We start from the raw sequence: 27,139 nt of genomic DNA on the forward strand, positions 1-27,139 counted from the left end.
TGAAGTGGAGTAAATGTGAACACTTGGGCTGAGTCGAGGAGGAATCTTGAAGATGTCTGGTGGGTTCCTCTAGCCAGTGTTCTGGTTATATTGTTTTGTTTAGGAATAAATGGGTGATAGATTTTTCCTCACTCCTTTTCATGTTCTTTTTTACTTTGGTTTTATTTAACATTACATATTTCTGCAAACTCTAATCACTTCAAGTGATTATCACTTCACCATTTCATAAATATGTGACTTGTAATAAAAACATAGAGAAGCATACTATACACTTGGAACTAGAATTAGTTGACTTATAGAAGCTCATTCCTTCAACAGAAACAGGTTATTTCATAAGGGTTCCAAAAGGCATCCGTAATGGATATTTTAATGCATTAAAATTTTATGTTTAATATTATACATGTTTTAGATTTTTGGTTTAGGTATAACTGATTCAAGAAAGGAAAACACAGTGGTTTAAAGACAAAAACAGCAGGTTTTAGCCATCCTTGGGGAAATAAAGGAAACAGTGGCTTGTTATTTTATCTTAAAGAATTTAGAATATTTTAAAATTTGGGTAACATAAGCACTGAGTTCTGCAAAGAATGAAACAAAATATTTACTTTCAAAGGCTTTATCTAGAACAGAAGGTATGTTGAAGAACTATGTTGTTTCTAAGCTGACATCTTAGATGGAATTTCTCCTGCCCCTAAAACGAGCGTATCCAATCCTCTTTTGTAAGTATAGTGCAGTGATCAAAATCAGGATGCTTACACTAGCACAGTATTTTATTAGCTAATCTGTACACTCCAGTATGAATCTGCCTGCAATGTTGGAGATCCAGGTTTGATTCCTGGATGGGGAAGATCCCCTGGAGAAGAGAATGGCTATCCATTTTCAGTATCCGTGCCTGGAGAATTCCATGGAGAGAGGTGCCTGGAGGGCTACAGTCCATGGTGTCCCAAAGAGTTGGACATGACTGAGAAAATAACACACTTTCACACTTTATTCAAATTTTGTTAATTGTTCCAATCATGTCTTTTTAGGCAAAGAAAACTCCGTGGCATTCAGTTGTAATGTTTCATTAGTCTCCTTAGTTTGGATATCACCTTAGTCTTTGTTTTTTATAACCTTTCAGTTTTGAGAGAACTGATCAGTAATTTTGTAGAATGTCCCCACAGTTTGGCCTTCTGTTAAGCTTCATTATGATTAATTCACATTTATGTATTTGGGGCAGAAATAAATCTCCAGAGATGATGCTGTGTTCTTTTCTGTGCATCGTATCAGGAGGCATATGATGTTGACTTATTATACTGTTTTTCACTTGGTAATTAATGTTTTATGGGAAGATATTTTGAGACCATGCAAATACTATATTATTGCTCAAACTTTCATCTACTAGTTTTAGCATCTATTGATGATTCTTGCCTAAATCAGTTATTACTGTCATGAATGTCTAGTTGTGATTTTCTAATTCCATTATTTCTTTTTCATTGATTAGTTGGGATCTACTGAAGGAAGAGCTTTCCTTATTTACTTGACTGTTCGTTCATTCATATCAGTTTGGACGCATGGATTTTTATTTTATTCACGGGGTTATAGGTGGAGTATTACTTGTTTTGATACACTTGGAACTTTTTGACAGATGAGTCATTGTGAGAGAAACCAATAAGCCATTTGCTTCAGTTTTATTTAGGAGTGTAATCTTTCCACTCAGTATTATCTTTTCTTCAAGATCTTATTCTCTAGGTAAAATCCGCATGATGGTGTATACATGGCTTTAAGAATGTTTTAGGAGCTGACACGTGAAGTATTTACAGGCATTTCCTTCTAAATTTCAAAGTTGTGTTGTAGACTCGAAGTGTAGTACAGAGGGTAAGGCAGCGAATCCTCCAAGGACCGGAGCAGGTTGGCAGCAGCGCAGAGATAAAGCGCTGCCAGGGCGCTCACGTCCTCCGCACCGCCTCTTTTAGCATCTCCGTGATATAATTAGCTTTGCGTTTATAAGTGTGCAGCGGCATGTGGTTCTTATGCTTAACTTGCTCTTGGACTCTTAAAACCTGCGCTGATAATTAGTTTTCAGCACTTCTCTTTCCAGACTGCCCGGTTCTTTTAAACTACACTTTACATTTTCTCATCAGCTTCGATTTCAGGGGCAATATGGTTCCGTGTTTTTTGTTTTTTGTTTTTTTCTTTCTGCGTGATTAGTCTTGAGGCTTCTAACAGTAAGATTCCGAAGCATAAAGCAGTTTTAAGTTTAAACCGGTCCTATCAGATCCCGACCTCCACCGGACGGACTTCGGGGGAGGAGGAGGCCAGGAAGTGAGGTCCTCCCTCCAGCAGAGGGTCCCTTCCCTTGCCGCCCGGCTCGCTGCCGCCGAAGCGGAGGAGCCCTTCCTGCCGGGTTGGCCTTCGGCGCGCCGCCCGGTCAAGAGCGCCGCCCGCCTGCCCCGCCCCGCCCCGCCCCGCCAACAAACGCCGCTCTGATTGGACCGTCGCCTGTCTCTTCTCTTCCCGCAGCCAATCGCGCCGGGCGAGGAGCTCCTGGTCTGGTACAATGGGGAAGACAACCCCGAGATAGCAGCTGCGATTGAGGAAGAGCGAGCCAGCGCCCGGAGCAAGCGGAGCTCCCCGAAAAGCAGGAGAGGTAGGAGCCCGCCGCTGTCCCGGCTCCCCGCGTGTCCCGAATCTGGGCGCGGAAGGCGCCCGCGGCTCCCCGTGACCTTTTCCGGACCTGGTGTCGGCCCCCCCGGCGCTGCTGAATCACGGCGCCGGACGCCGCGCTCGGACTCTTAGCTAACTTGGGGCCGAGGAGCCGGCGCGGAAAAGTGAGCGGACGCGCGCGGAGAGGGAGCCGGGGCCGGTTGTCATTTCCCTCTCCCACAGCCCGGGTCGCGGGACTTGGGGGTGGGAGCGGCGACCGGTCCCTCCAAGCCATGCATGCCCGATATATTCTTAGCTTTTTGTGCTATTCGCCAGCGACGCGTCACAGAATGTGTTCTGAGAGTGACATTTCCAGGTCTGCAGATTCGGCGGCCTCGTGCCCATCCTCCCGGACTGTGCAGGAGGGCTGGACGCGCTGCGGCCGATGCGCTGGCCTCCCGGGGCAGAGAGAGGACGCTGCTCTCGCCACCCCGGCCCCCACTCCTCCACGGGCCGCGCACTGCCGGCCCGGCCACCCCACTCCAACCCGGCCGGGCAAGGCACTGCCACTCCGACCCCTAGTCCTCCCCGGGCCGGGCCCTAGGCCACTCCACGCCGCGCAAGACCGCGCTGCGCACGACTGCAGCACTCTAAAGATTTTAGCACAGATCTTGTTGAAATTAGGCCGTTAACAAAATGGAAGTTGAACAGTGTTACTTTTGACTCAACTCCAATAGTTTTATTTGGTTTTCAAACAAAAGGTAAAGTGTAGTCACACTTAAATATAAGGCCGGGGATAATTTCTGGGAGGGAAATAGTTTGGTTGGATATATCATATTTCCAGCTGGCATTCTACACTTTCTTTTCTCCTTTTAATGGAGAATTTTAAATATTAATTCGTGAGTCTTTCATAGAGCCCAGTTTGAATGTATGCCAAGGCACGGTATGGTAGTTTGTCAGTAATAGGAAAAATTTTTTCTTTTTGGTGTTTTTTTTTGGGGGGTCGCTTTACGTCTTAAGTAAATTTTTGTAGCCATCTGAACTTGAGTCCGGTCCTTTACTTAGAACACTGAAGAGTGAATGGTGGAAGTCATACTGTAAATGAACTCATAGTGTAAACTTGATTTTGAAAAAATGTAAAAATAATATTTAAAAATGTAGGCAAGAAATCCATTCTGATTGTTCTATTACATATTCTTTGTATTTCACAGTATAGTCAATAATCCATCCAGGGCAGTTTGTTGGGCCTTCTCCTGACTACATGTTCTCTGTTTAACCTTGTCTCTTAATAGTTTTTGATCATTAAGTGCTTTGATCATGAATCAGATGATCATGGTCTAGAAAATTTGCCAGGTGTTTTTACTGTTGTCTACTGTTTTATGTGAGTGCTGAGATTTTTGTTGATATTAGGCCTAGTGTATAATTGTTTACAAACTCTTCAGGTAATTCAGATTGTTTCTTTATTTAATGTTTATTTTGTGTATAAGTATGTCACCAGCTTTTCCAGGTAAGTTGTGATTTGCAGGGGCTGGAGTTTGGAGGGCAGGAGATCTTTACTCTGTTACTAAGCCTAATTAACTCATATTTAAATATAGTCATAGGTTAATAACTTCATTCTAATGCTTTTCTCTGTTCAGCGTACTTTGGTGTGCAGGTTTAGAACATTTTATTACCTTTTTCTTTTCTTTTTTATTTCTTAATTTTTAAAATTTGAATGTGGAGGAAAAAACTGAAAGTAAACTTTTGTTGGTGGTATGTGAACTTACACATCTTCATCTTTATACCTGTCCGTATTGCTGGGTTTTTGTATTGAGTTCAGTAGTTCATATTTCTTATTACCCTATTATTTATAACTACTCTAAGCTGTGTATAACCCACTGAATCTTAAGTTTTAATTAAAAGAAGTACGTGAACCTCACTCTCAAAACTTAACTGTTTCGAACAGCTTACCGGTAAGGAGTCCTGTTTGCTCTTTATGATTTATTAAATAGTCAAAACGTTTTTGTTACTCTCTGTAAAGCTAATGTATGGCTCACAAAGACCTGAAATGGAGAAGCTTTTTATATTAACTTAGTTCTTTTTAGGTCTAATTTAAATGACCTCAGACATTTAAATACCTTTTCAGGCAGTGATGTCAGAGAATAAATCAACATAAATTTCATTCAGTAGATATATTAACTTAGTATTTCTGAAAGCCAGATGTTGAAGACAGGCAGCTGACAGGTAGATGGACCATGGACCTAACTTCATTTAGGTCAGGAGCCAGGCAGAGAGAAACAAAGGGCTGAATTCTTTGCAGTTCTGAGCCTCTGCTCCTTTGCATGACAGCTGCTATGCCTACAGCTGTGCATTGCATGTGGTGCCTTTCAGAGTTCATCAGATCGCTGGTGGATCATGAAGCGTGTTCTGGGCAGTAAAAAGACCCGATTCCTTTACATACAAAGCGGCCCCTTCTCTTCGCTCCCTCTCTGTGTCTCAGTCACTCATTGAACTAATGTCTGCTAAGCCCCCGCCATGTGCCAGTCACTCTGCGAGGTCACACAGGGCAATCTGTGAGCAAAACAGCAGCAGTAGCCTTTTTCCTGGCACCTGTGGAGACAGGGGAGCAGACAAACGTTCAATCAGTAAGTTGCTGATCAGTGCCTAGATGGTTGGCATGGAACAGGCCCTCAATAAATATTTGTTGATGGGCAAACAAAGACTCACACAAACCTGTAATGAAGGAAGGGAACATAGTGCTATGAGAACACAGTTCATATTGTCTCTGACCAGGGAGCATGCCGTTTTGCTAGTGGCCAGAGACGTACACATGTTAGGCACTTTGAACTGGAATTATGAATTCTGTCCTTTGTAAGTGAGCCTAACTTACATGTCTGAGTAGCCCCTGTAATGGGATTGAACATGAGAAGTTCCTTGAACAGATTGAAACTTTTCAAGTGGAGAGGAAGGGAGGGTTTCCAGTGTTGGGTGTTTCAGGTTGTTGTTATTTGCTCCACGGGAAGACTGTGATCTGTGAGGTAACACAGGCCAAATTTAGAAGTCTTTATCGTGTTGATTTCTGTTCCTTGTTAGCTATGGTGAAAAATAAGGGATTGAATGTGCTTGCTAGCAGTAAATGGTGTTGGCAAATGTTCTTTTTAAAATACAAAATGTAACAGCAGAATGTCTCTGTTGCATCAGAGCCTTACCTGTAGTTCTTTTTACTCTAAAGAAACAGCACTGTCTTAATGCCCCTGGGCTTAGTGGAAGGAATGAAGAACACGGAACTCGGGTTTTTACCAGGTGTGTGACTGGGCAAACCATGTCTGGGGGTACAGTTTCCATAGATTTAAAAATAGGTGTCATAACATGGAATGGCCCTTGTGCTACATAACCTCACTGGATTGCTGTCAGGAGCCAGAGAGATAATAGAAAAGAACAGCTCTGTGCAGCCTGTGGGTCCATGGTACCAGCAAGTGCCACTGACAGAATGTGGCTGACAGTTACTTATGTGGTTCTTGAGGAGCTACAGAATTGTGAGTCATTTAATCTGTCAGTGTTTATGGAGCACCTGTGAAAGCTCAAAGGAAGCTGGGGGTCCTCTGTCTCCCCTCCCATGGCAGGGCTGCACTGTATGCCGCTTCACTCTAATTTTAGGCCTTATTCTAACCTGTTGACTTTCCAGTTCATAGCAAATTAGGAGGAAATTAGAGTTATTTATAGCATCAAGTAGTTTTATTGCTGATAGCCTGACAGTTAAGACAAAGTTTATAACAACATTAATGAACTATAAAGAGCACAGTTCCATCAATCAGATCACTTAACAGGGTCACATAATCTTTTCTAAAAACTGTAAATAGTCCCTGAGATTCTGAGATCAGCTAATTTTTAGTATTTATTTAAAAGACTTATAGTCACCACAGGACAGTTCAGTTATAACCAACTTAAAATGTTTCATCTCTTTCCGTAATTTAAATTGTTCACATAAAAATCCTGGAGGTATTCCCCACCAGCCCCCCCACCCCACCCCCCGCCCCTGCCTGGCACACACACACACCTTGTTATTTAACAAGTATTGATATTTTCTGTGTCAGACACTTCTAGGTGCCAGAACTGTAACAGAGAACTAAAAACAACCCACGTTCCTGCTTTCAGGGAATTTACACTCTGGGGAGTGCAGGGACAACCAGCCAACAGATGAACAAGAAAAGTCTTGTAAAGTTAATAAAGTATGTGTGTCAGGGTTGTTAGGTATATCACTGGGGATGGTTGGCCAGGGTTAGCCTGTCAGAGGCTGTGACTTGATTGACATAGAGACGGGCCCTGTCATGTCTCGGGACTGAGAGCTGCAGGAAGAGGGACCAAGCTGGGTGTTCTTTTAGCTATGGGGGCGCTTTATTGCTGGGGAGATGTGTAGTATAGGGAAAGCCATCTAGAAAGCCACATGGGTCTTTTTGTGAAACTCAGTTTTGCAGGGGGACATACTGACCCCTTTCCTACCAGCACTGCACATAGTGCTAGATTGTTAGGGGAGATTAAAGGGATGAGTGTGAAAGTCTAAGGAGGAGTGTGTTGCCTGTCCTGTGGGAGTTCAGTGCAGGTCAAAACACTAGAACCAGGTGTTCTGGCTGATGTGTGTTCAGGCTCCAGGATAGGGTGGGGATTGCCAAGAGTCCTTTGGGAGAGGAGGTGATGTTGCCTTCTGGTCGAATAGCTGAGCCCTGTGGGGAGGGCTCCTATGAAGAATACTGAGGAGGGGAAGAGGGAATGAGTTGGGGAAAGAAATTCACAGGGACATGAGAGGTCACACAGCTGGGCTGGACAGCAGGTAGAAACAGAGGTGGATCAGGAAGCTCTGATGGATAGTTAGAGCCACATGGGCTGTATGGTGCTGAAGCTGGAAGGAGGAATGAGCTCCGAGAAGTGCTGAGGGGTACTGAGCACTCTTGTGCGTGATCCCGTTTAGCCTCTCTTCTTTTTAAAATAATTTGATTGAATGATTGATTGATTGATTGGCTATGCTGGGTCTTTGTTGCTGAGTGGACTTTCCCTAGTTGCAGTGAACGGGCTACTCTCTAGTTGTGTTGTGTGCAGGCTTCTCGTGGTGGTGATGTCTCTTGTGGAGCATAGGCTCTAGAGTGCATGGACTCAGCAGCTGTGGTTCCAGGGCTCTAGAGCACATAGCCTCTACTTCTGCGTGGTAAGGCTCCAGGTGAGGAAATGGACACCCAGCGAGAGTGGATAACTTGTCCAAGCTCTCTCTGCCAATGAATGTCAGAGGCAGAACTTGAATCCATGTTTTCCATAAAACCTGGTTTCCACATGGTTCTGCGCAATACTCTTCTTTTTGTCCAGTTGTACATGTGGAGGTGGAGAAGGGAACAGTGGGTTGCACCCACTCCAGTATTCTTGCCTGGAGAATCCCAGGGACAGAGGATCCTAGCGGGCTACAGTCTATGGGGTTGTAAAGAGGCGGGAGCAACTGAGTGATTAAACAGCAACAACGTGTTGAGGACAGCAGCAGTAGAAGTGATCGCATTGGTTCCGTTTAAAGTTAAAATTAGAGAATACATTTAGTGAGCAGAGAACAGGTGGGCTTCAGTGACATTTGATGTCTTGACCTGCCCTGCCCTAGCAGCCAAACAACTCTGTTTGAGGCTCCTTGGCCAAAGCTGAAAGGTGGTGGCTGAATGACAGAGGCCTGGCCATGGTGCCTGAGGACGATGACAGATGGGCCCTGAGCTTTCTGGGGTCTGGTGGGCAGGTTCTGTGCCCACTTACAGTGCACTCATCCCTTGGTCTTGTTGTAAGTGTTGGAGCAGGGCGTGGGCCACTTGAAAGTGGCTACGATTCTGTGGAGATAGGGCCCCGGCATTAGATGTTCCATGGCTTGTGAGCTTGTCCCCTCGGACTCAAGTGAGCAGTGTCCTGGTTGGTCCCCAGGGGAACTCACTGCCTCCAGCTGAATGATGCCTTTGCTCAGCACTGGGTGACCTGCCTTTGATGGTTGCCTGCTGAGTTGATCTTGCTATTTTTGTGGGGGTCTGTTTTTAAAAGCTCAGTGCAGTTTCTGTATTTTTTTCAACAGTTAAGATTCAGGGAATTTTTTCGATTTTTAATTCTACTTCTGCTGCTACTGAATTGCTCTAAATTTAGGGAGATAAGTTGGTTGGTATTTTTGTGCCCTTGATTCTTACTGTGTATAACTTTGTTTATAGGAAATTTGAGGATTAACTAAAATTTTTCAAAGCATTTTGCAGAGTTTCAACTGCATTGGAAAAATCCTAATATATAGCGTAATTGAGTGTGTTAGGAAACATGCTATGCTCTGTGTAAGGTTGTTATTCTCGTTCTTCTGTCCATATGGAAACTGAAGGTGAGACTTGCCTCATACAGGGGAAGAAGAAGAATTAATTATGATTAAGTTTTCTAAAAGGTGAAAAGACTTGAATGTAGAAAGTTCCAGTAGTTGATTTTTAAAAATTCAATTGTAATTTGAAAGTAACAAAAGAAAAGAACAATTTGCTATGCTTTGCCTAGGCAAGAATACTGGATTCTTTTTTTTACATTATGGATTCATTACTGTTTTTTAAAACTTACTGAGTATTTCCTTGGGCAGTTTTACATTCCTGTTTACAGATGGGCTGTTAACACTACATGAACTTCATGTTCGTAGAATTACAGAGAGAGTATATATAGTTTTATATTTGAAGTTGCTTCTAAAGAACTGAGGAATGGAATAAATACTCCCAGGAATGCCCTCCAGCTGGTTAAAAATTAATAGACATTTCTTACAGTTAAAGGCTGGGTGGCAGACTGGGAGTTGCAGCTTCAGACAGGCTCGCATGGTGCTCTTGCTGGCATTCACAGTATCTGCTACATGCTGCCGAGGACAGTTCTCAAATTTGCTTTTATTAATAATAATAATTTGGTTGGCATAGTTTAGGGAGTTGAATGACTTGGAGAGACTTGGAGAAACAGGAGTTACTTGAAAACATTACTGTTGTTTCTCATAGTGAAGAAGATAAATACTGAAAGCAACCGCTTTTCTTTATTGCTGCTCCTGCTGCTGCTAAGTCAGTTGTGTCCATAGACGGCATAGTCGACCCCATAGACAGCAGCCCACCAGGCTCCCCGTCCCTGGGATTCTCCAGGCAAGAACGCTGGAGTGGGTTGCCATTTACCACTTAGATTAAACCAGTGTCAGATGTTACCGGAGTTCCTGGCTGAATTCATTCATTACACTGCGTTTAGATAGGGACGTATCTCAGGATTTGACACTGTGCACACCATGTCATCACGTGATGAGCTGCTGCTTTCTCTTGATGTGGGAGTGACAGCATGGTTCTCGTCTGCCCAGCACTGCGCTTGGTGCTTCATACACGTCGTTGCTCATCCTGCTTGTAGCCCTGCAGCGTGGGGAGTCATTCTTCTCCTTCGTGAATGAGGACACTGATGCTCGAGGGCTTCTGTGATTTCCCCAAGTTCACCCAGCTACTCAGTTAATTGGCTCCACTTTGCCTAAACCTAGTTTTTATTCCTTAATGTTTCTAAGCAGGATGTCTACACGGAATAAGTAGCAGTGTTTTATAAGGATTTGCTAATTAGCCAAGATGAATTTTCACTGCTCTCTTGAAAATTGCACACCTTAATCTTAAATAATAAGGCAGTGTGATTAAGTGAAATCTTTTGTGTTAGAAAGCTAAGTTATGGTGAAAACTAATGCCTTCAGTTATTTTTTTGCTTTGGGGTTTATGGATTAAATAGATTTATTGTATTCCTTTGAGCATCTCAAACAGTTTTTGAAAAAACTAACAGATCAAATTTTAATCCCTTTCTAGTTCTTGTCTGTTAAGTGTTCTTTTAATGACATATTTGCTGGTTTGAACTTCTTATGAATACTTCATTTCTCTTAAGTTGTGTATTATTTTTGAAATCAGTTTTGAAACCACAGGAACCGAGTGAGACATTGTCTTGGCTTGACTCACTCTGCAGTGCGGATGGCAGAGGCATTGTGTCTAGGATTGTGGAGTTCTTCCATCTTGTTTTGTTGGTCGTTTTTAAGAAGCCAGTGATGTTTAGCGTCCTGCTCTGCTAAGTGTTCTCTTGCTGAGAATGACTGACTGATTTCCACTGAATAGAAAACAACTTTAAAAGTTCCCTTAAGCTGAATGTTATAGATCATGAACATGTTTTAATTAGTATACTAGTTTTAAAAGTCTAGAAACTGATTTTCAGTGTAATTCTGATTTGTCTACTGGATAATTGAGTTAAAATATGCTTGTTAGTTTCTTTCACTCTTATGCTGTGACACCAGTAAAAGAGGGATTTTGTTTGTTTTATCAGAATGTGTGTGTGCGTTTGTGCGCGCTCTCATGTTCATGCAGCTGTGTCCGACTCTTTGCCACCCCTGGACCATAGCCTGCCGGCCTCCTCTGTCCATGGGATTTTCCAGGCAAAAATAACTGGGCGTGGGTTGCCATTTCCTTCTGATGGGGGTAGGTTTTTATTTTTTACCTTTTCCTTTAAGAAGAATTCATCTGAACTGTTTGAGGCAGTAGCTTCTTACGAGGTTTTGTTTGCTGATAAAGCTGTTCCTGTTCTAGGGACTTGACTCATTTCAGAGGAAAGGCAAGAAAAGAGACAAGAAGGAGAGAGGAGTTGCCCTAACCTGTCTGTGTGCACTCCCGAATCCTCCTCACGTGGGGCAGGAGTGATTCGTCATCATGTGTATCCCACAGTAGAGTCTTTAGAATGTGTGTGCATGTTTACAACTTAATGCTTCTTGGATTTGTAATTTATAGAGTATTTAGTTGTTCTGTAGAGATTTAGTAAGTCCATAACACCCTCATACGCACTGTAGCCTGGACAGAGCTGCTGCTTACTAATCTGAGCTTTCATTTTTTCATATTTCTTAAGCATTTTTCTTTCTTGTTTAATTTTCTCTAAAAATTAAGGGGAGGTAACGTTGTTTAAAAGGTTTAAAATTGGCACATATATTAAGAAAAGTCCTGAGGGATTATGGGTAAGAGACTAGACCATGCTCAGTATTCTGAAGCTCTTATTGTAGCTACTTATTTCCTCTTCCCATTTTTGTGGTCATGACCCTGAAATTTAGAAATATTTTTTGATAGAAGTTTTTCATTGTAGGATGGTGTAGTTATTTTAATTGTTATTAAATTTAATATATTTTAATATCACAAAGAATATTTGAATAGTTTCAGAGGTAAAAGTTTATTCTAATAATAAAATAACAGCATTCTGTGTGATATATAAAAATGTCACCTTCTAAAGTAAGATTATGATATCCGAAATCCTTGCTATTTTGATACTTTAAGGAATTTTTATATGTCGTTATTAGTTTAATCATTATCTGAATGACCAGAATCTGATTTCACCCTTAATGTGATAGCTGTGTGTTACCCCTTAGGTAGAGTTGTAGAGGATTGTCTTTGCTCTGGTTAAAAAGAAAAGCAGTAAATACTCCTTAGGCTAAAATTCCTCCTCCCCCTTACTTCTATTAAAGCTGCAGTGATAAACAATCTTTTCCTGTTGTGCTTATAATCCTACCTCTTGGTGTAGTCTTTTGTAGGTTTCCTGAGCTACCACATGCCACAAAAATGAAGGCAAACTGGTTTGTTCACCCTTGTTTAGAACCCCAAAACCAAATTATGCGTACTGTTTGAAGTTCCAGGACAGTTTGGAATTGAAATTTCTGTGCCTTTTGTTGCTCTTCCCTGGTGGCTAAGAGGTTAAAGTGTCTGCCTCTAATGTGGGAGACCTGGGTTCAATCCCTGGGTCGGGAAGATCCCCTGGAGAAGGAAATGGCAACCCACTCCAGTATTCTTGCCTGGAGAATCCCATGGACGGAGGAGCCTGGTGGGCTACAGTCCATGGGGTCGCAAAGAGTCGGAACGACTGAGCGACTTAACTGTAACTGTGCCTTTTGTTATTTTTCTACCATTTGGCTTCTTAGTTTCAATTTTCATTCTCTTGCGGGTTTGAGGTATAGAATATGCCTTTTTGTTTGGCTGTATTTTTGTTTTTAACCTATGAGGTTTTCATAGCCTGTTTTTCTGTGCAGTAAAGCAGAAAGTCTCAGGTTCCAGTGAGGAATGGGAAGTCACTGCGCTCCACCTTCTGCCTTGGTCCCTGCTTGGTGAAGATGTTCGTGGTGGCATCAGTGGAAACCCGTGTTTTCCACTGTCTGCCTGAGTCCCTTCATGGTGAAGATGTTCGTGGTGGCATCAGTGGAAACCCGTGTTCTCCACCAGATTTGTGCTGCCGCCAGCACAGTGCTCATTAGTTGGCAGTTCTGATTTTTGTCTGTTTACACATATGGATTGTAATTTTTGTAGGATTAACACTGGAGGTGAAATTGCAGCTTCCCTTCTCACTGTCATCCAAACAAATAATAAAAAGCAGTCTCAATCTTGGTTGGATTTTTGAACAAGGGGTTTAAGATTACAGATTTGCTTGTTTTTAGGAGCTGTGCTGCATGCTAAGTTGCTTCAGTCGTGTCTGACTCCTTGTGACCTTATAGATTTTAGCCCACCAGGCTCCTCTGTTATAGGATTCTCCAGGCAAGAATACTGGAGTGGGTTGCCATGCTCTCCTCCAGGGGATATTCCTGACCCAGGGATTGAACCCACGTCTCTTTATGTTTCCTGCATTGGCAGGTGGGTTCTTTACCACTAAGGCCACTTGGACTGCCCTTTAGGAGTTATATTAGTTGCTAAAATACATTATTCAGGATGTATCTTTTCTTTACCTGGAAGTATTTGATAACAAGATCAAATTTGAGTGTTAAGCTTATTTCAGTTCAGTTCAGTCACTCAGTCGTGTCCGACTCTTCACGACCCCATGGATCGCAGCACGCCAGGCCTCCCTGTCATTACCAACTCCCAGCGTTCACTCAGACTCACATCCATTGAGTCGGTGATGCCATCCAGCCATCTCATCCTCTGTCGTCCCCTTCTCCTCCTGCCCCCAATCCCTCCCAGCATCAGAGTCTTTTCCAATGAGTCAACTCTTCGCATGAGGTAGCCAGAGTACTGGAGTTTCAGCTTCAGCATCATTCCTTCCAAACAAATCCCAGGGCTGATATCCTTCAGAATGGACTGGTTGGATCTCCTTGCAGTCCAAGGGACTCTCAAGCGTCTTCTCTAACCCCACAATTCAAAAGCACCAATTCTTCAGCACTCAGCCTTCTTCACAGTCCAACTCTCACATCCATACATGACCACTGGATAAACCATAGCCTTGACTAGATGGACCTTAGTCGACAAAGTAATGTCTCTGCTTTTGAATATGCTAGCTAGGTTGGTCATAACTTTTCTTCCAAGGAGTAAGCGTCTTTTAATTTCATGGCTGCAGTTACCATCTGCAGTGATTTTGGAGCCCCCCAAAATAAAGTCTGACACTGTTTCCACTGTTACCCCATCTATCTCCCCATCTATTTCCCATGAAGTGATGGGACCCGATGCCATGATCTTAGTTTTCTGAATGTTGAGCTTTAAGCCAACTTTTTCACTCTCACTTTCACTTTATTTTATTTATTTATTAAGCTTATTTAATAACGTCTAATTTCAGTTTTGACTCCATCAAAATTATAAATTTAGTGATTCAGACTGGGAAATAATGTAAATTACTGTCTGTATGCCAAAGCAAATGTTGAATTAGAGTGGTTGAATTAGAGTGTGGAAAATATTGAATCAAGAAAGAGTGATCCTTAACTAACACTATTTATGACCCTCTTCAGTTTTAGAGAAGTGAGGTCTTCTAAATCTCCTGGGCAGTTGTCAAAAAATTCAGTTGCTAAGTGGTGTCTGACTCTGCAACCTCATGGACTGCAGCACACCAGGCTTCCCAGTCCTTCAGCATTTCCCGGAGCTTGCTGAAACTGATGTCCATTGAGTCAGTGATGCCATCCAACCATCTCATCCTCTGTTGTCCTCGTCTCCTGCCTTCAGTCTTTCCCAACATCCAGGTCTTTACCAGTGAGTTGTCTCTTTGCATCAGGTGGCCAGAATATTAGAGCTTCATCATCAGTCCTTCCAGTGAATATTCAGGGTTGATTTCCTGTAGGATTGACTGGTGTGATCTCCTTGCAGTCCAAGAGACTCTCAAGAGTCTTCTCTAGAACCACACTTCGAAAGCATCAGTTGTTTGGGGCTCAACCTTCTTTATTGTCCAGCTCTCATATCCATACATGACTATTGGAAAAACCATAGCTTTGACCATACGGACCTTTGTCGGCAAAGTGATGTCTCTGCTTTTTGATAGGCTGTCTAGGTTTGTTGTAGCTTTTCTTCCAAGGAGCAAAAATCTTTTAATTACATGGCTATAGTCACTGTCTGCAGTGATTTCGGAGCCCAAGAAAATAAAATCTGCCACTGTTGCCATTTTTTCGCCTTCTGTTTGCCATGAAATGAGAGGGCTGGATGCAGTGATCTTAGTTTTTTGAATGTTGAGTTTTAATTCAGCTTCTTCACTCTCCCGTTTCACCCTCATCAAGCTACTCTTTAGATTCTCTTCACTTCTGCCAATAGGGTGGTATCATCTACGTATCTGAGATTATTGATGTTTCTCCCAGCAATCTTGATTGCAGCTTGTGGGTCATCCATCCACCTGACCTCCAGTCCTGTGGCCAATGTTGAGTTTTCCAAATTTGCTGCTGCTGCTGCTAAATTGCTTCAGTCGTGTCCGACTCCTAGCGACCCCATGGACTGCAGCCTACCAGGCTCCTCGGTCCATGGGATTTTCCAGGCAGGAGTACTGGAGTGGGGCCAAATTTGCTAACATTGAAAAAATGTTGGTGAAATTGTTAAACTGTTTTCACAATAGATTGTTGAACATTCCCCCACCTTCTTTCTGTGTTAGAGCACATTAGGTGTGTTGCTCAGCCTTCACTGTTGCTTCCATATCAAATACGACTGGATAAGTACTTTGCCAATGGATAACTTGTTTAAAAGGAACCTGACTTCTATGTGTTGAGTGGAGACAAGAAGGGAAAATCTGCCGATGAGGCTAAACCTCTGAGTGCTGGGAGATATACAATGAGGCTAAACCTCTGAGTGCTGGGAGATATACAATGTGTGGGTTTCATTGTGGCTTTCTACAACATAGCCTTAGGGTTACAAGGCCAGATGCAGACCTTAGATCCACCAGTTAACAGCAGTGTGACCTTGGACAGATTACTCTACACGTTTTAATCTTCAGTTTACCTGTCTGTAAAATGAGGTCACACCTACGGTGTAGAGTTACTGTGAGCAGTAAGTGAGAGCCTCCCAGGAACATGGGTGGTGCACTGATTTTGGTCCATGCCATTGTAATTGGTGGGCATGGGCAGTGGCAGAATCAGCTCTGTGGAAGTGCTGCTTATTCCTTGGCCTATAGTGGTACTTCTGGATTTTTAAAAAATGGACAGTTTCAACATCTTCTAACATGCTCTTTAAAATTAAATCCATATATTTTTCATTGGCGACACAGAATGAATTAAGTAGATTACAAATTAGGTGAGAGTAAGGAGCTTCTTTGGATCTGCAAGTAGATACACAAAGGGACACTAGAGAATTCCTCAGGTGGTAGAGACTGCTTCTGTTTTGCATGCTATCTTGTTTACTAGTTACCCCAAATAGTGTGAATTAGAGAACTCTGGGAATTTGATTTATTACACAGGCAGAAGTAAATATTTCACTGTTTGCTTGCTGCCCAGATGAGGGGCTCACTGTCTTCCTGTTTGTCTATCTTACCTTCTTGTGATCCAGATCACTGGTAACTCTACTGTTAAAATCTTATTTTCTGCAGGTGAGATTTTAGATGAATTTTGGATACATTTCCTTAGAGTAAATTGCCAGATAGTTTTGAAGGTGAGTGTGTTGGAGCTATTTCAGTGCTATATAGAAAATCTTGTCGTTTTACATGTTGCTGGATATGAATTCAAGCAAAAACAAAAGTGAAAGAGACATTTTCTTAGAAGTTACTATTTAGGTTGGGAATGTCAGTTTTATCTATTATGTGTTGTAGTTACTAAATGTCCTGATTATCTTGCAGTATTTATTAGTATTGTCTCAGCAGTCTGGGTTCTTTTTAGTCTGTCAATAAACAAATTTACATAGACTCACAACTTAAATATGTAGTAACACAGGTGTCCCTGAGTCCCAGATGTTGTGTTTATGGCTGTTCATGACTATGGGGGAGCCTTAGGTGCTATCTGATGATCAGAGAGGTCTAAGGTTTCTTTCCGAAGAGATTAGAAATGTTAAGTGCACTAGTATGCTTAGTTAAAAAATTAAGCATAGAGTGTTTTTTAGAAGCAGTAAAATCAGTGGGTTATAGACTTTCACAACTTCTGCTGTTAGAGCATTTATGTGTATTGATACGGATGTTAGTGTTTGGTATAATTCTGTCTCCTCTCAATTAAACGTCTGTCCTCCTTGGACTTGTACATTTCCGTAATGATATCTGGGTGGGATCCTGTGAATCAATGTAGAACAAATGAGCAAAACAAATGGATGAATTCGGATTTGTTAGGGAAGCAGAATGTTATTGTCTTCATAAGAAGGAACATATGCTGGCAATTTAGACTTGTAGGCATGGGGTTTCTGTAATTTGTTTAGGAGAATCTACTGTGGATAATCCTTACAATTGATTCCATTTACTGAGTCTTTGTCAAGCACCGTGCAAAGTTCTTGATGCACATTATCTCACGTTCCCTTCCCTAAGATGGCATCAGGTAGTCATCAGTATGTATCACAGTTAGTTCTCCTCTGCCTTGAACACGATTACATTAGTCAAATCATGGCCCATGGCTGCACAGTATAGTTGGTTTTGTGAATTCCCCTTTTTGTGTGGTTCTTGTCCTGTTTTATTCAGAATACCACCCCAACACCAGGGAAGGAGAGGGGGAGAGCCCAGTCTGATCTCACTTATTTGAGGTCATCTCTGCAGGGAAGATGTGTGACCTTGGGGACACAGGAACCTTTTAGGGAGGCAGATGGAATGAGTGACTGGATTGAAAGTGAGACCCCGTTTCCCAGCATGGACACTGGCCTAGGAGGCAGCTGTGTTTCAAATCCTTGTCTTTTGTGAGCTCTTCCTCCCAGACTTCTTTGTTGTCAGGGGGCATTGTTTTACCCCTGCATTGGCAAAAGAGAGCACCATCAACTTGGAACCCTGTGGGAAAGTCCTTGGAGGCTGGCACCGAGTACGATTTAGTGTTTCTGATGTCATCTCAGTCCTGGAGCCTGTGTTCCCACCCAGGGTGTAAGGGAGGACCTGAGCTTGCAGCTGGGTTATTATCAATTCCTTGAGTCTCCTCACTTTACCTGACCAGATGGCTATTTACATCACACTCCTCCCACCCCCAAATAATCCCCCCTCCACCAACCCCATCCTTCCTTCCTGCTTTGTTTTTCCTTCATTCCCTTCTTATTTTTAAGGAAATCCATATTTTTCTGAAACATTTTTTTCCACTAGAAATTATCTATTTATTGACATTAGTTGGGCCTTTCTGCAAGGGGACTTGCTTTTCACAAAGTTAGACATATAACTTCCATTTTAAATATCTTTGGGGCAGACGTATATGTATTCCTTGTGGACTTCCCAGGTAGCACAGTGGTAAAGAATCTGCCTGCTTATCAGTAAAAAATCTGCCTGCTAATCAGAAGATGTAGGTTCAATCTCTGGGTTGGGAAGATCCCCTGGAGGAGGAAGTGGCAACCCACTGCAGTATTCTTGCCTGGGAAATCCCATGCACAGAGGAGCCTGGCAGGCTATAGTCCATGGGGCTGCAAAAAGAGTCAGACACAACTGAGCTACCAAACAACAAAAATATGTATTCCCTCTTAAAAAAGTGTCTTGTAGATAATAAGCACCCAAGAAAAATGATCAAACTTTCATTTGATCATTCCAGAAACTTTACAGTTATGTAGAGGAAAGATTTAGTAGTCTGATAATAGGCTAGTGCATCTGAGAATGAGATAAGTTGTTAAATAGGGTAGTGCGTGCTAAGTTGCTTCAGTTATGTCTGACTCTTTTCGACCCCGTGAACTGTAGCCCACCAGGCTCCTCTGTCTGTGGGACTCTCCAGGCACGAAGACTGGAGTGGGGTGCCATGCCCTCTTCCAGGGGATCTTCCTGACCCAGGGACTGAACCTTGTCTTTGAGGCTCCTGCACTGGCAGGTGGGTTCTTTACACCGTGCCACCTGGGAAGCCCTAAGTAGGCTGGTAGGACTTTGCTTTTAGGTAGAGGTCAGTAAAAGAAAAATGTGGCGTTGAATTTATATGTAACTTGTGATTTAAAAAAGTAATTGCTTTGTGAAGAGAATACATTTGAGTTCCTTCCATGCTTCTTGAATCTGAAAGACAACCTTGAGTTCCTTCCGAGCTTCTTGAATCTGAAAGACAACCTGGGCAGTTTTGAGTTTGCCAGAGGGGTGAACTTTTGCTGGACCACATACATAGCTGAGCCCCTGAGAACTCCTAGCATTTGTCAGTGGGAACAGAGAGGTGTCAGCCGTGAACTCTGAGAAAGGTGCATCTGCAGGCATGAGAGGGGCTGGAGGACGATTGAGTGTTGAATAGAAGGGAATGGGCTCATCTAGCAGTAGTGACAAAAGGTCTTAAACATTGCACTGGTGTGAAAGTGTCTCATTTCATGGTAGAGCTCGGTGATTGAGCAGAGTAGTATCTGTACATTCTTTTGTGTTTATAAACAAATTGCCTAAAACCTTTACCAAAACGTGTCATATTCAAATGCCATTGCCTAAATTTTACATTTTCAGAGAAGCAAAATAAAAGGTAGCGAAGAAGACTCTCATGATTATCCTAGTTGACCGCCAGAACATTGGTCCTTAGCTTATACCTGGGAGGCGCTCAGCATGGTTGTTTAGATTTTTGATGCAGATAGTTATGGGTGTGATACCCAAGTGCACCGAAACAAATAGTATGGCTGTCAAAAAGAGGAGACAAATCAATTTTTTGTTTAAAGTTATGTGATGCATGGGAAAGAGAGTTGAAGGATATATACCAAAAGGCTCACAGTGATAATGTGAATGCTTGGGTATTCATTTGACCCTTGAAGACCACTGTGGGTTCCGCTTATAGGTGAATTTTTGTCAGTGATGAATAGTATAGTATTCAGTGACATAGGGTTGGCTAAATCCCAGGATGCAAAAATGCAGCTATGGAGGAATCACACATGTGCAGGGCCGGCTTTAAGCTACACACATATTTTCTATTTCATAAAGGATCAACGCCCTGAACACACACATACACACAGCATTGTTAAAGGGTCAGATGTATTTTAAACATCCTTTAAATCTTTGTTACTATGTCTCTGTTGTGAATTTGGTTTTTCCGGGAAGAGCACATTTTTCTGGGCATTATGTTGGTGTGTGAGGCGGGAAATGGGGAAGAGAGACACTACGGGCTTTTGCTGTGCAGCACAGTGCCAGATTGTACTGATATAGAACCGCCTGTGTTAATCTCAACCAAAAGAAACATTTTTCAGTTGTTTCATTATTTTTGCTTTTGTCGGTGTTTCATTTTTTAAAAAAAATCTTTATTTTTTGCATCATGTATTGAAATGTTCATCTAGAAAAATTAGAAAATACAAACAGATGGAGAAATGGGTACCATACCTTCATCAATAATCTCATCACTGGGAGCCACCTACTAACATCTTAATGCAGATCCTTTTGGTTTATGTCTGTGGGTGAATTGTAGCCTGATTTTATTAATTAGTGATGTGGCTTGACCATTGTTCCTCTGAGCAGTTTTGTAGACAAATGTAAAGAGTGAATTTCGAATACTGCAATTGTGTTGATTCAGATTTAGATCTAGATTTTACTTTCTGAAAATATTTTTAAACCAAGTTTTATAATTAATTCATCAGGATATAGCATTGTAAAACTTACATTGGGCGTTGAGAGGGAAAAATAGACTTTCCTTTTCTTAAGACTAATCACTTCTCAAGGGTGTGGCTGTCCCTTCTGTTTTAGGGTTGCCAGGCACTTGTAACACACCACCTCCTTGCACAGCTCCCAGGCCTGATTTGTTTTGCCACGGGGGACTTATACCTGAACGTAAAGTCAGTTCCTTGCTTTAAGTTGGCAGTTCACTTCTTTGGTGGGCTTCCCCAGTAGCTCAGTAGGTAAAGAATTTGCCTGCAGTGCAGAAGACCGGGGTTCTGTCCCTGAGTTGGAAAGATCCTCTGGAGAAGGAAATGGCAACCCACTCCAGCCTCCCTGGAAAATCCCATGGACGGAGGAGGCTGATGGACTGCAGTCTATGGGGTCGCAAAGAGTTGGTCACTACTGAGCGACTTTCATTTTCAGGCTTTAGATACCTTTTTTCCTTCTGTAAGACAAAGGCTAATGAAAATCCATGAAAAGAACTTGAGAAATTAAAATGATTATAAAACAGAACAGGCTAGCAGCTTGTTTAAGTTTCAGAGGTATTTAGTTAGTCTCTGAGATCATTTTGTTTATGCCACAAGACTTTTTTGAGGTTCCCAGGAGTGTAAGGAAATTTAAAGCTTTCTTAATTTGAATTTACTAATGTTTATTTGGGAATCCATTTCTAATATTTGGAATTAGCCAGCCAAAGCCACTAAAAGCCTTTTCTTAAAAAGAGAAATTAGAAGTTCCCTTCGGATATGATCTTTGCTGTTCTTCCATCAGCCTAACATTTGGAAGAGGTGGGGAGCCAGAACTCCACAACAGCAAAGACTGTGCACCCCGCCCTGCCCCCCCATCCCTCTCGCGGGCTGCAAGCATTCCAGGAATTTATACTGTGATCTGCAGTGCTGAAAAATCCAGAACTTTGTTCCATTGTTTCTGTTGAAGCAAAGCCTGGAGTCCTATTTTAATGCCATGAGCAACTTAAAACCGGAGAGGTTTTATTTTTATAATTTGCCTCCAGAGTTACAGACAGCTCTTAGTGAGAAGTTTACAGAAAAAGATTTGAAATTTTGCCCAGGCAGCATAACAGAATTTTTACTACCAGGTGTATTTCAAAGTTATTTTTTGTGCAAAAGAAATCTTTAGAAAATGTATAACATTATATATCACTTCTGTAAAAACCAACTGTTGTTGGCATCTTACAGCTCTTTGAAACACCATGGCCTGATGGAGCTAAGGCCACAAGTGGCTTGTTTGCCCACCGATCTTACCTTGGCCAGTTGTAATGGCCACTCGTGGTCATCTGATAAACACTTTCTTGTGTTAACGTGTAGGATGCTGTTGACCTTACACAAGGAAGCCTTTCTGGTTGCAGTTTCTCACATCAGTCCTCAGGTTTCCTTCTGATGACTTCCAGGGTAGCACATTCAGTATTGTTTGTTTATTTTAAGAATACATGAAGGATATTTAAATGACCTGCTTATTCCTTGTGGAAAACCTAGCTTTGTGTAACCATTTCTAGCTTCTCTTCTCCCTATTCATCACACCCACTGCAGAATGTTAAACTACTGCCAGATGTGCTGAGGCCTAAGACTGCCCCCCCTTTAGCAGTTCACACAGAGTACTGTTTTGGCCATACTCTAAGCTAACAGTTTTGCTGTTATCCATTGGTTCCCCTTGGTTACTACCTGATTTGTTAGAGATTTTGTTTGTGGGTTTTTTTGTTTTAAATCCCATGTCATTTAACATGAACTTTATGCCTTTTCCCCAGTTAGGCTTTTCACCTTATTTTGGACCTGCTGTTGTGAAAACCCCTCCTTTGCCTTTCAGAAATTGGAAAAGATGTGTAATGACTTTGTTCATGATGAATTTCTCAAACTTGCCTGAAACACAGATGGTACTCTTAATTCTTTTTAAGGGTGAAATTGGAACCCACAGAGTGTCACTAAGAAGGCTGTTAGAACACAGTGTATAGAACAGTGAATTGGATGAGAATAAAAGTCTCAATTCTACTACAAACTTGCAATGCGATTTTGGGCAATTCTTGTAATGAAGTAAAGCTCAGAGAAGTGTATTTGTGAAGTTTGGTTAAACCATCTTCACGGCTCCTTCTCCTCCAAGTCTTAGGGTTCTTCTCTCACTTACCTTTTAAGGTAGCCCATTAATTCCATTATTCCACATCTGTTCTCTAAGATCTGTATCCTCTACTTAGCTGGATACTTTATCAAAGCTTTGATTCAGCCTTGTGTGAAAGCATCATCATCAGATTTCCTGTGGGGAGCCTTTCATTTCAGGGCAGGAGGAAGAGGGAAGATTTTTGCCAAAGAATGGTTAGTGGAGGAGGACAGTCTGGTAATGGCATAAGGCCCAGGAGAGGAATTTTAAGCTGTAAAGGCCATCAAACTGTTAGATGATGAGAAGAGATTGGGGGGCAAGTAAAGACTTTGGGGTTTTGTGATTTCAGGATTAGAGGTAGCCATCCAGGTGGAGTTGCGGCAGCAGGGGTGAAGGGCTATGTGAGTGAGGAACTGGAGGTGGCAGTCGTGCCCACCCTATGGTGGTAAGGTGGTGGTGGTCACGGTTGGTCCCTGTTCAGGCCAGCCCAGCCCCTTCAGGCTAGCTGATCTTTCATGGTGCGATTGTGGGTCTCACCTCACAGATGGAGTCTTGCCTGGTTTGGAATCGTCTGTGTGTCTGAATAAGAGGGTGAGCTCTCCAAACAAGGATGTGCTGGCCCTGCTTCAGCACACTGATACTGAATTCTGTCTGATTTTATGCATCAGAGTTGGGTGGCTCCCCAGTGAGGAGGCAGGCAGTGCACGGAGAGTTACATATGGTTCTAAATTTAATTCATTTAAATCACCAAATGCATGAGCCTTCACTATTGTGATGAATTTTTAATGTAACTTGAGCAAGCCTTATAGAATTTTGCATCTCTCTGATGCCTGAACATTTTTAACTGAGACATTATTCTTTAGAATATCCTTGTTGTCTAGTTCATCAGAAGAGTAGAAAGTAGACAAGAACTTAAATTATTCACGTGATGCTTTAGGCAGTTTTGGTTTTGCACCTTACATTGCAGGCACCAGCAGCTTAATGCCACATGTTGTCTTTAACATGTAGTTGATGCAAATGTAGAATTTCTCTATATGGCAGCTATTTCTCTAGAAAATCCAGCTTTATTGATATTTAATGTATTTGCTTAGATTGGGGTTCTGTGCTGTTGACTGATACTTGTTTCTGGCATAACATAAAATGGAAATGGAAAATGTCTGCATTCCAATTTGATGGTTCCTTTTCTATAAATGTAGTGAAAGTCTTTATATTTGTTTGCTTTCATCTGCACTTGAAAGTGGGTGAAATAATGGATGTAAAGTGGTGTGTAAAGAATAAGATATTTGTATTGTGCCATTATTGGTTGTAAGAAGTAAGTGTGTTAATAGTTTAGTTAGTAGAGCACTTTTGGTACCGTCAGCCTTGGGTTTTAGTTCTGACTCGAGAGGCGATTTAGTTCTGTCATCTCAGGCAGTTGACTTCATGATGGTGGTCCTTGGGTGTCTCTCTAAAATGAGAGACATAGGTTAGGACTTTGAGTCTTCTGGCAGAACAGTACTTAAGTAGTAGGGACATCAGTCATGAGCGTGGGATAGGCCGGAAGTAAGTATACCACATCCTATCCCCTACTGAGAACACAAAGACTATTATTTGTGGGGGGTGGGAGGGAAGCCTCGATATAGGGGGTGACTGCTGTTTTCCTTCTGTTTCATTCAGTTTTCTTCATCTTTGTGTATTTCTTTTCCTTACATACATAATGTTTTGTCCTGTCCTTCGTCATGTTCTGTGTCACTGTCTCCATTCCACTTTCCTTGTGTTTTCATTCCTGTATCTTTCTTGTTTAGACCAAGTGGAGCACGCAGCTGGCAGAGCCTCTATGTAGGACCCTTCAGGAACCTGAGGGTAAGTGCACACGTGTACTTACCAGGCTCCCAGCAGCTCTGCCGGACCATTTCCCAGGCGCTTCCTGCCTTACAGACAAGAACTAACACATGCCCCTCCCTTCGCAGAAGTCCTTACAGGTTGTTTCCAGTTAGAAGTTGTTTTTGTTTACTTTTAATTTGATTACATGTAGAACAAAAACCAGGTATGGGGGAGAAATGTATTGATTTGAGGAAATGGAGTAGGTGCCACCAGGTGCTGTTAGGGTATTTGTGAGTGACACTGGGCATACCTAGGAGTGAGTCAGGATTCCCAGGGTCAGACTGCTCTACTGTCATAGACTGGGTAGTTCCCAAGGGACCGTGGTCTTCAGTTCTAGCACAGAAATAGCAGGTAGGATGGGGGATTTCAATAGCCCCTTCATCTCTAATCTTGGTCCTAATGGGAAGTACCTTGAGCATTAGAGGATTCTGATGAAGACTGAGAAAATCATTTTATGTATTAGATTATCTCAGTTCCATTAATTAGTGATGATTAGATTCATGGTAGACTGGTGTTTATCATAAATTAAGTCGACCAGTGTTCACCAAAGGCACTTAAGAGGTAAGTTTAATTGTTCCATCGCTTAGTTTTTAGAGTTGGTTTGTTAGTATTATCAGATACTTTAAAAATTTTAAGAAATACACAGACTGTGGAACCCCATATTGGTTTAGCCCAGTGGTTCTTAACCTAGAGAGACATTCTCTTTTGGGTGAGGCTTCAGCGGTATCTGGAGACTTTGGCTTGTCACAGACAGATGTAGGGGCACACTGTTGGCATCGAATGGGTGGACGTCAGTGATGCTTCTAAATGTCCTGTGATGTTTCAGATAGCCCCACAACAGAGAGCAGTCTGACCTCACGTGTCAGTTGTGCTGTGGGTGAGGGGCTTGCCACAAGCCTGGTGGGTGCTCTTGTTTGCTCTCCAAATAGACTGTCCCTACCGCATGTGGCTTCTCTTCACCAGGCAGAACAGGGTTTCCTGGTCATGGTTTTTAAATAGGATAACAGGGGCAGCAAGGGGTGGGGGCAACGGAGAGAGGAGTGGGGTAGTTTGGTGATGGCATAGCTGCTCACTGATTAGGAGAGTCTAAAACTAAGATATTTGAAGTTCAGTATGAGCTAAGTGTTCTAATATTCTTTTAGGCAGGAAACTAAAACAGCGTTTTTAGCTGTGTACTTTCATTCTTGGTATATACTATTGAATGGTATTATTAAAGCTGTGGTTTCCTTTATATAAATCTAGAAGTTTTACTATTTTAGTAGTCTGTACATATAGGTCAGTTTGCCTTTTTTTTTTTTTTTAATGGTTTCATATAGCACTTGATAGGTTTCAGAAAATTTTCTGCATTGTTTTTTAAGAAATTGTAGTACAAGTTGACACCTGTTCCATTAAATTTTATAGTGTGACTTAAAGGTTTATTCATAAGAGATGGAGTTTAGACCTCCCTTTTTATTTATTCATACTTGTATAAAGTAGAAAGTAAGGTTGGTAGAAAAGGGTTTTATTGTTTAGCCTGTTTGAAGAACATGAGGTAGTATTGATAACTATTTGAGGATTTTGATTCAGGGAAAATGCATTCTGAATATAATGTTTGAATCAGGCGTCTGCAGGCACTGGGAACCCTTTCCATGAACCCCTTCAGACTGGTACTGCAGTTACTAGACCAGTTACATTCATAGCCAAGTAATCATTTGTGTTTGCCTTGTTTGCTGCCAGTAGTCTGATGTGGACCAGGCACAACACACAAACAGCACGGTATATACCATAGTGAGGATAAAAAAACTGGTTGGATCCATATTCCTTTAAACACATCTGGGTTCTCAAGAGCCTTTGTCGTCACCAGACTTAGACTAAGTGCTGTTAAGTTGGCAAAGGGTAAAAGACTCGAAAGAGGAGGTTACTTCTAACCAGATGAAAAGGTGGGTTCGTCGTATCCTTGCCCCTTGCAGAAGGGATTGATTCATCACACTTCCACCTGGAGACACGAATTGGCCAGCTACACACAGACTTCTCAGCTCTTGTTTCCACCGGAGTGTGGTTCCAGTGAAGTACACGCTAGTGTTGCGGGTTCAACTTCAGCTGCCGTTAGAAATGAATGGAGTGATGTGTTACTAGGAATTTGAGTGAAGGTTTTATATAATTGCAGGAGACATCTTCAGTTTTTTTTACAAGCTGAAGAGTTAGGGATTTAAAATGGTGTTTTGTTTTTTAAGACTAACAGGTCAAATGGCTGATTGTTAAGTATCTTATACTTTTTTTCTTGTTGCATTTCTTAAATATCTGTCAAAATACGGAGGTGTTTTTGATGGTTAGTACTTGTATTGTAGTTGATGTTTCTGTTTTTAGTCATGATCTTTGTAGTGGTGATATTTTGTGTCTCTGACCTCATTTCATTTGTTGTCTATGTTTTAATTAGTTACTCTCCTCTATAGTGATTCTCTACACTAGTGTTAAGGGGAATACCATTTTCCAGAAGCTATGAATGGTTTCTAGTTTCTAGTCATTTACTAAATCAGAGATGAAGGTGTCAAGAGCCTTGTTCTGAAGAGAAAAGACAGTTCCAGGAGCTGTTGAGGCCTGGTTGGGGGAAGCGTTGCAGAAAGAGAAGGAAAGTTTAGAGGAAGGTGGGTGGAACTTATTCTGAGTCTGAAAA

At 42.0% G+C, this 27,139-nt stretch overlaps 1 protein-coding gene across 7 annotated transcripts in view; it reads left to right on the plus strand.

Moving 5' to 3' along the window:
• Positions 1–27,139, plus strand: part of PRDM2 (PR/SET domain 2) — a 133,366-nt gene that overhangs the window by 54,810 nt on the left and 51,417 nt on the right. For 6 of the 7 annotated variants that reach the window (XM_040263934.1, XM_040263939.1, XM_040263933.1 and 3 more), the window contains one exon: positions 2,500–2,626. In XM_040263934.1, the coding sequence (XP_040119868.1) occupies positions 2,500–2,626 (127 nt within the window). Of the gene's footprint in view, positions 1–2,499; positions 2,627–24,407; positions 24,466–27,139 lie in introns of those variants that run through there. The other variant, XM_040263940.1, reaches the window with a different exon arrangement.

This window comes from Oryx dammah, unplaced genomic scaffold, assembly GCF_014754425.2.
Source record: "Oryx dammah isolate SB20612 unplaced genomic scaffold, SCBI_Odam_1.1 HiC_scaffold_21, whole genome shotgun sequence".
NCBI classification, from domain to species: Eukaryota; Metazoa; Chordata; class Mammalia; order Artiodactyla; family Bovidae; genus Oryx; species Oryx dammah.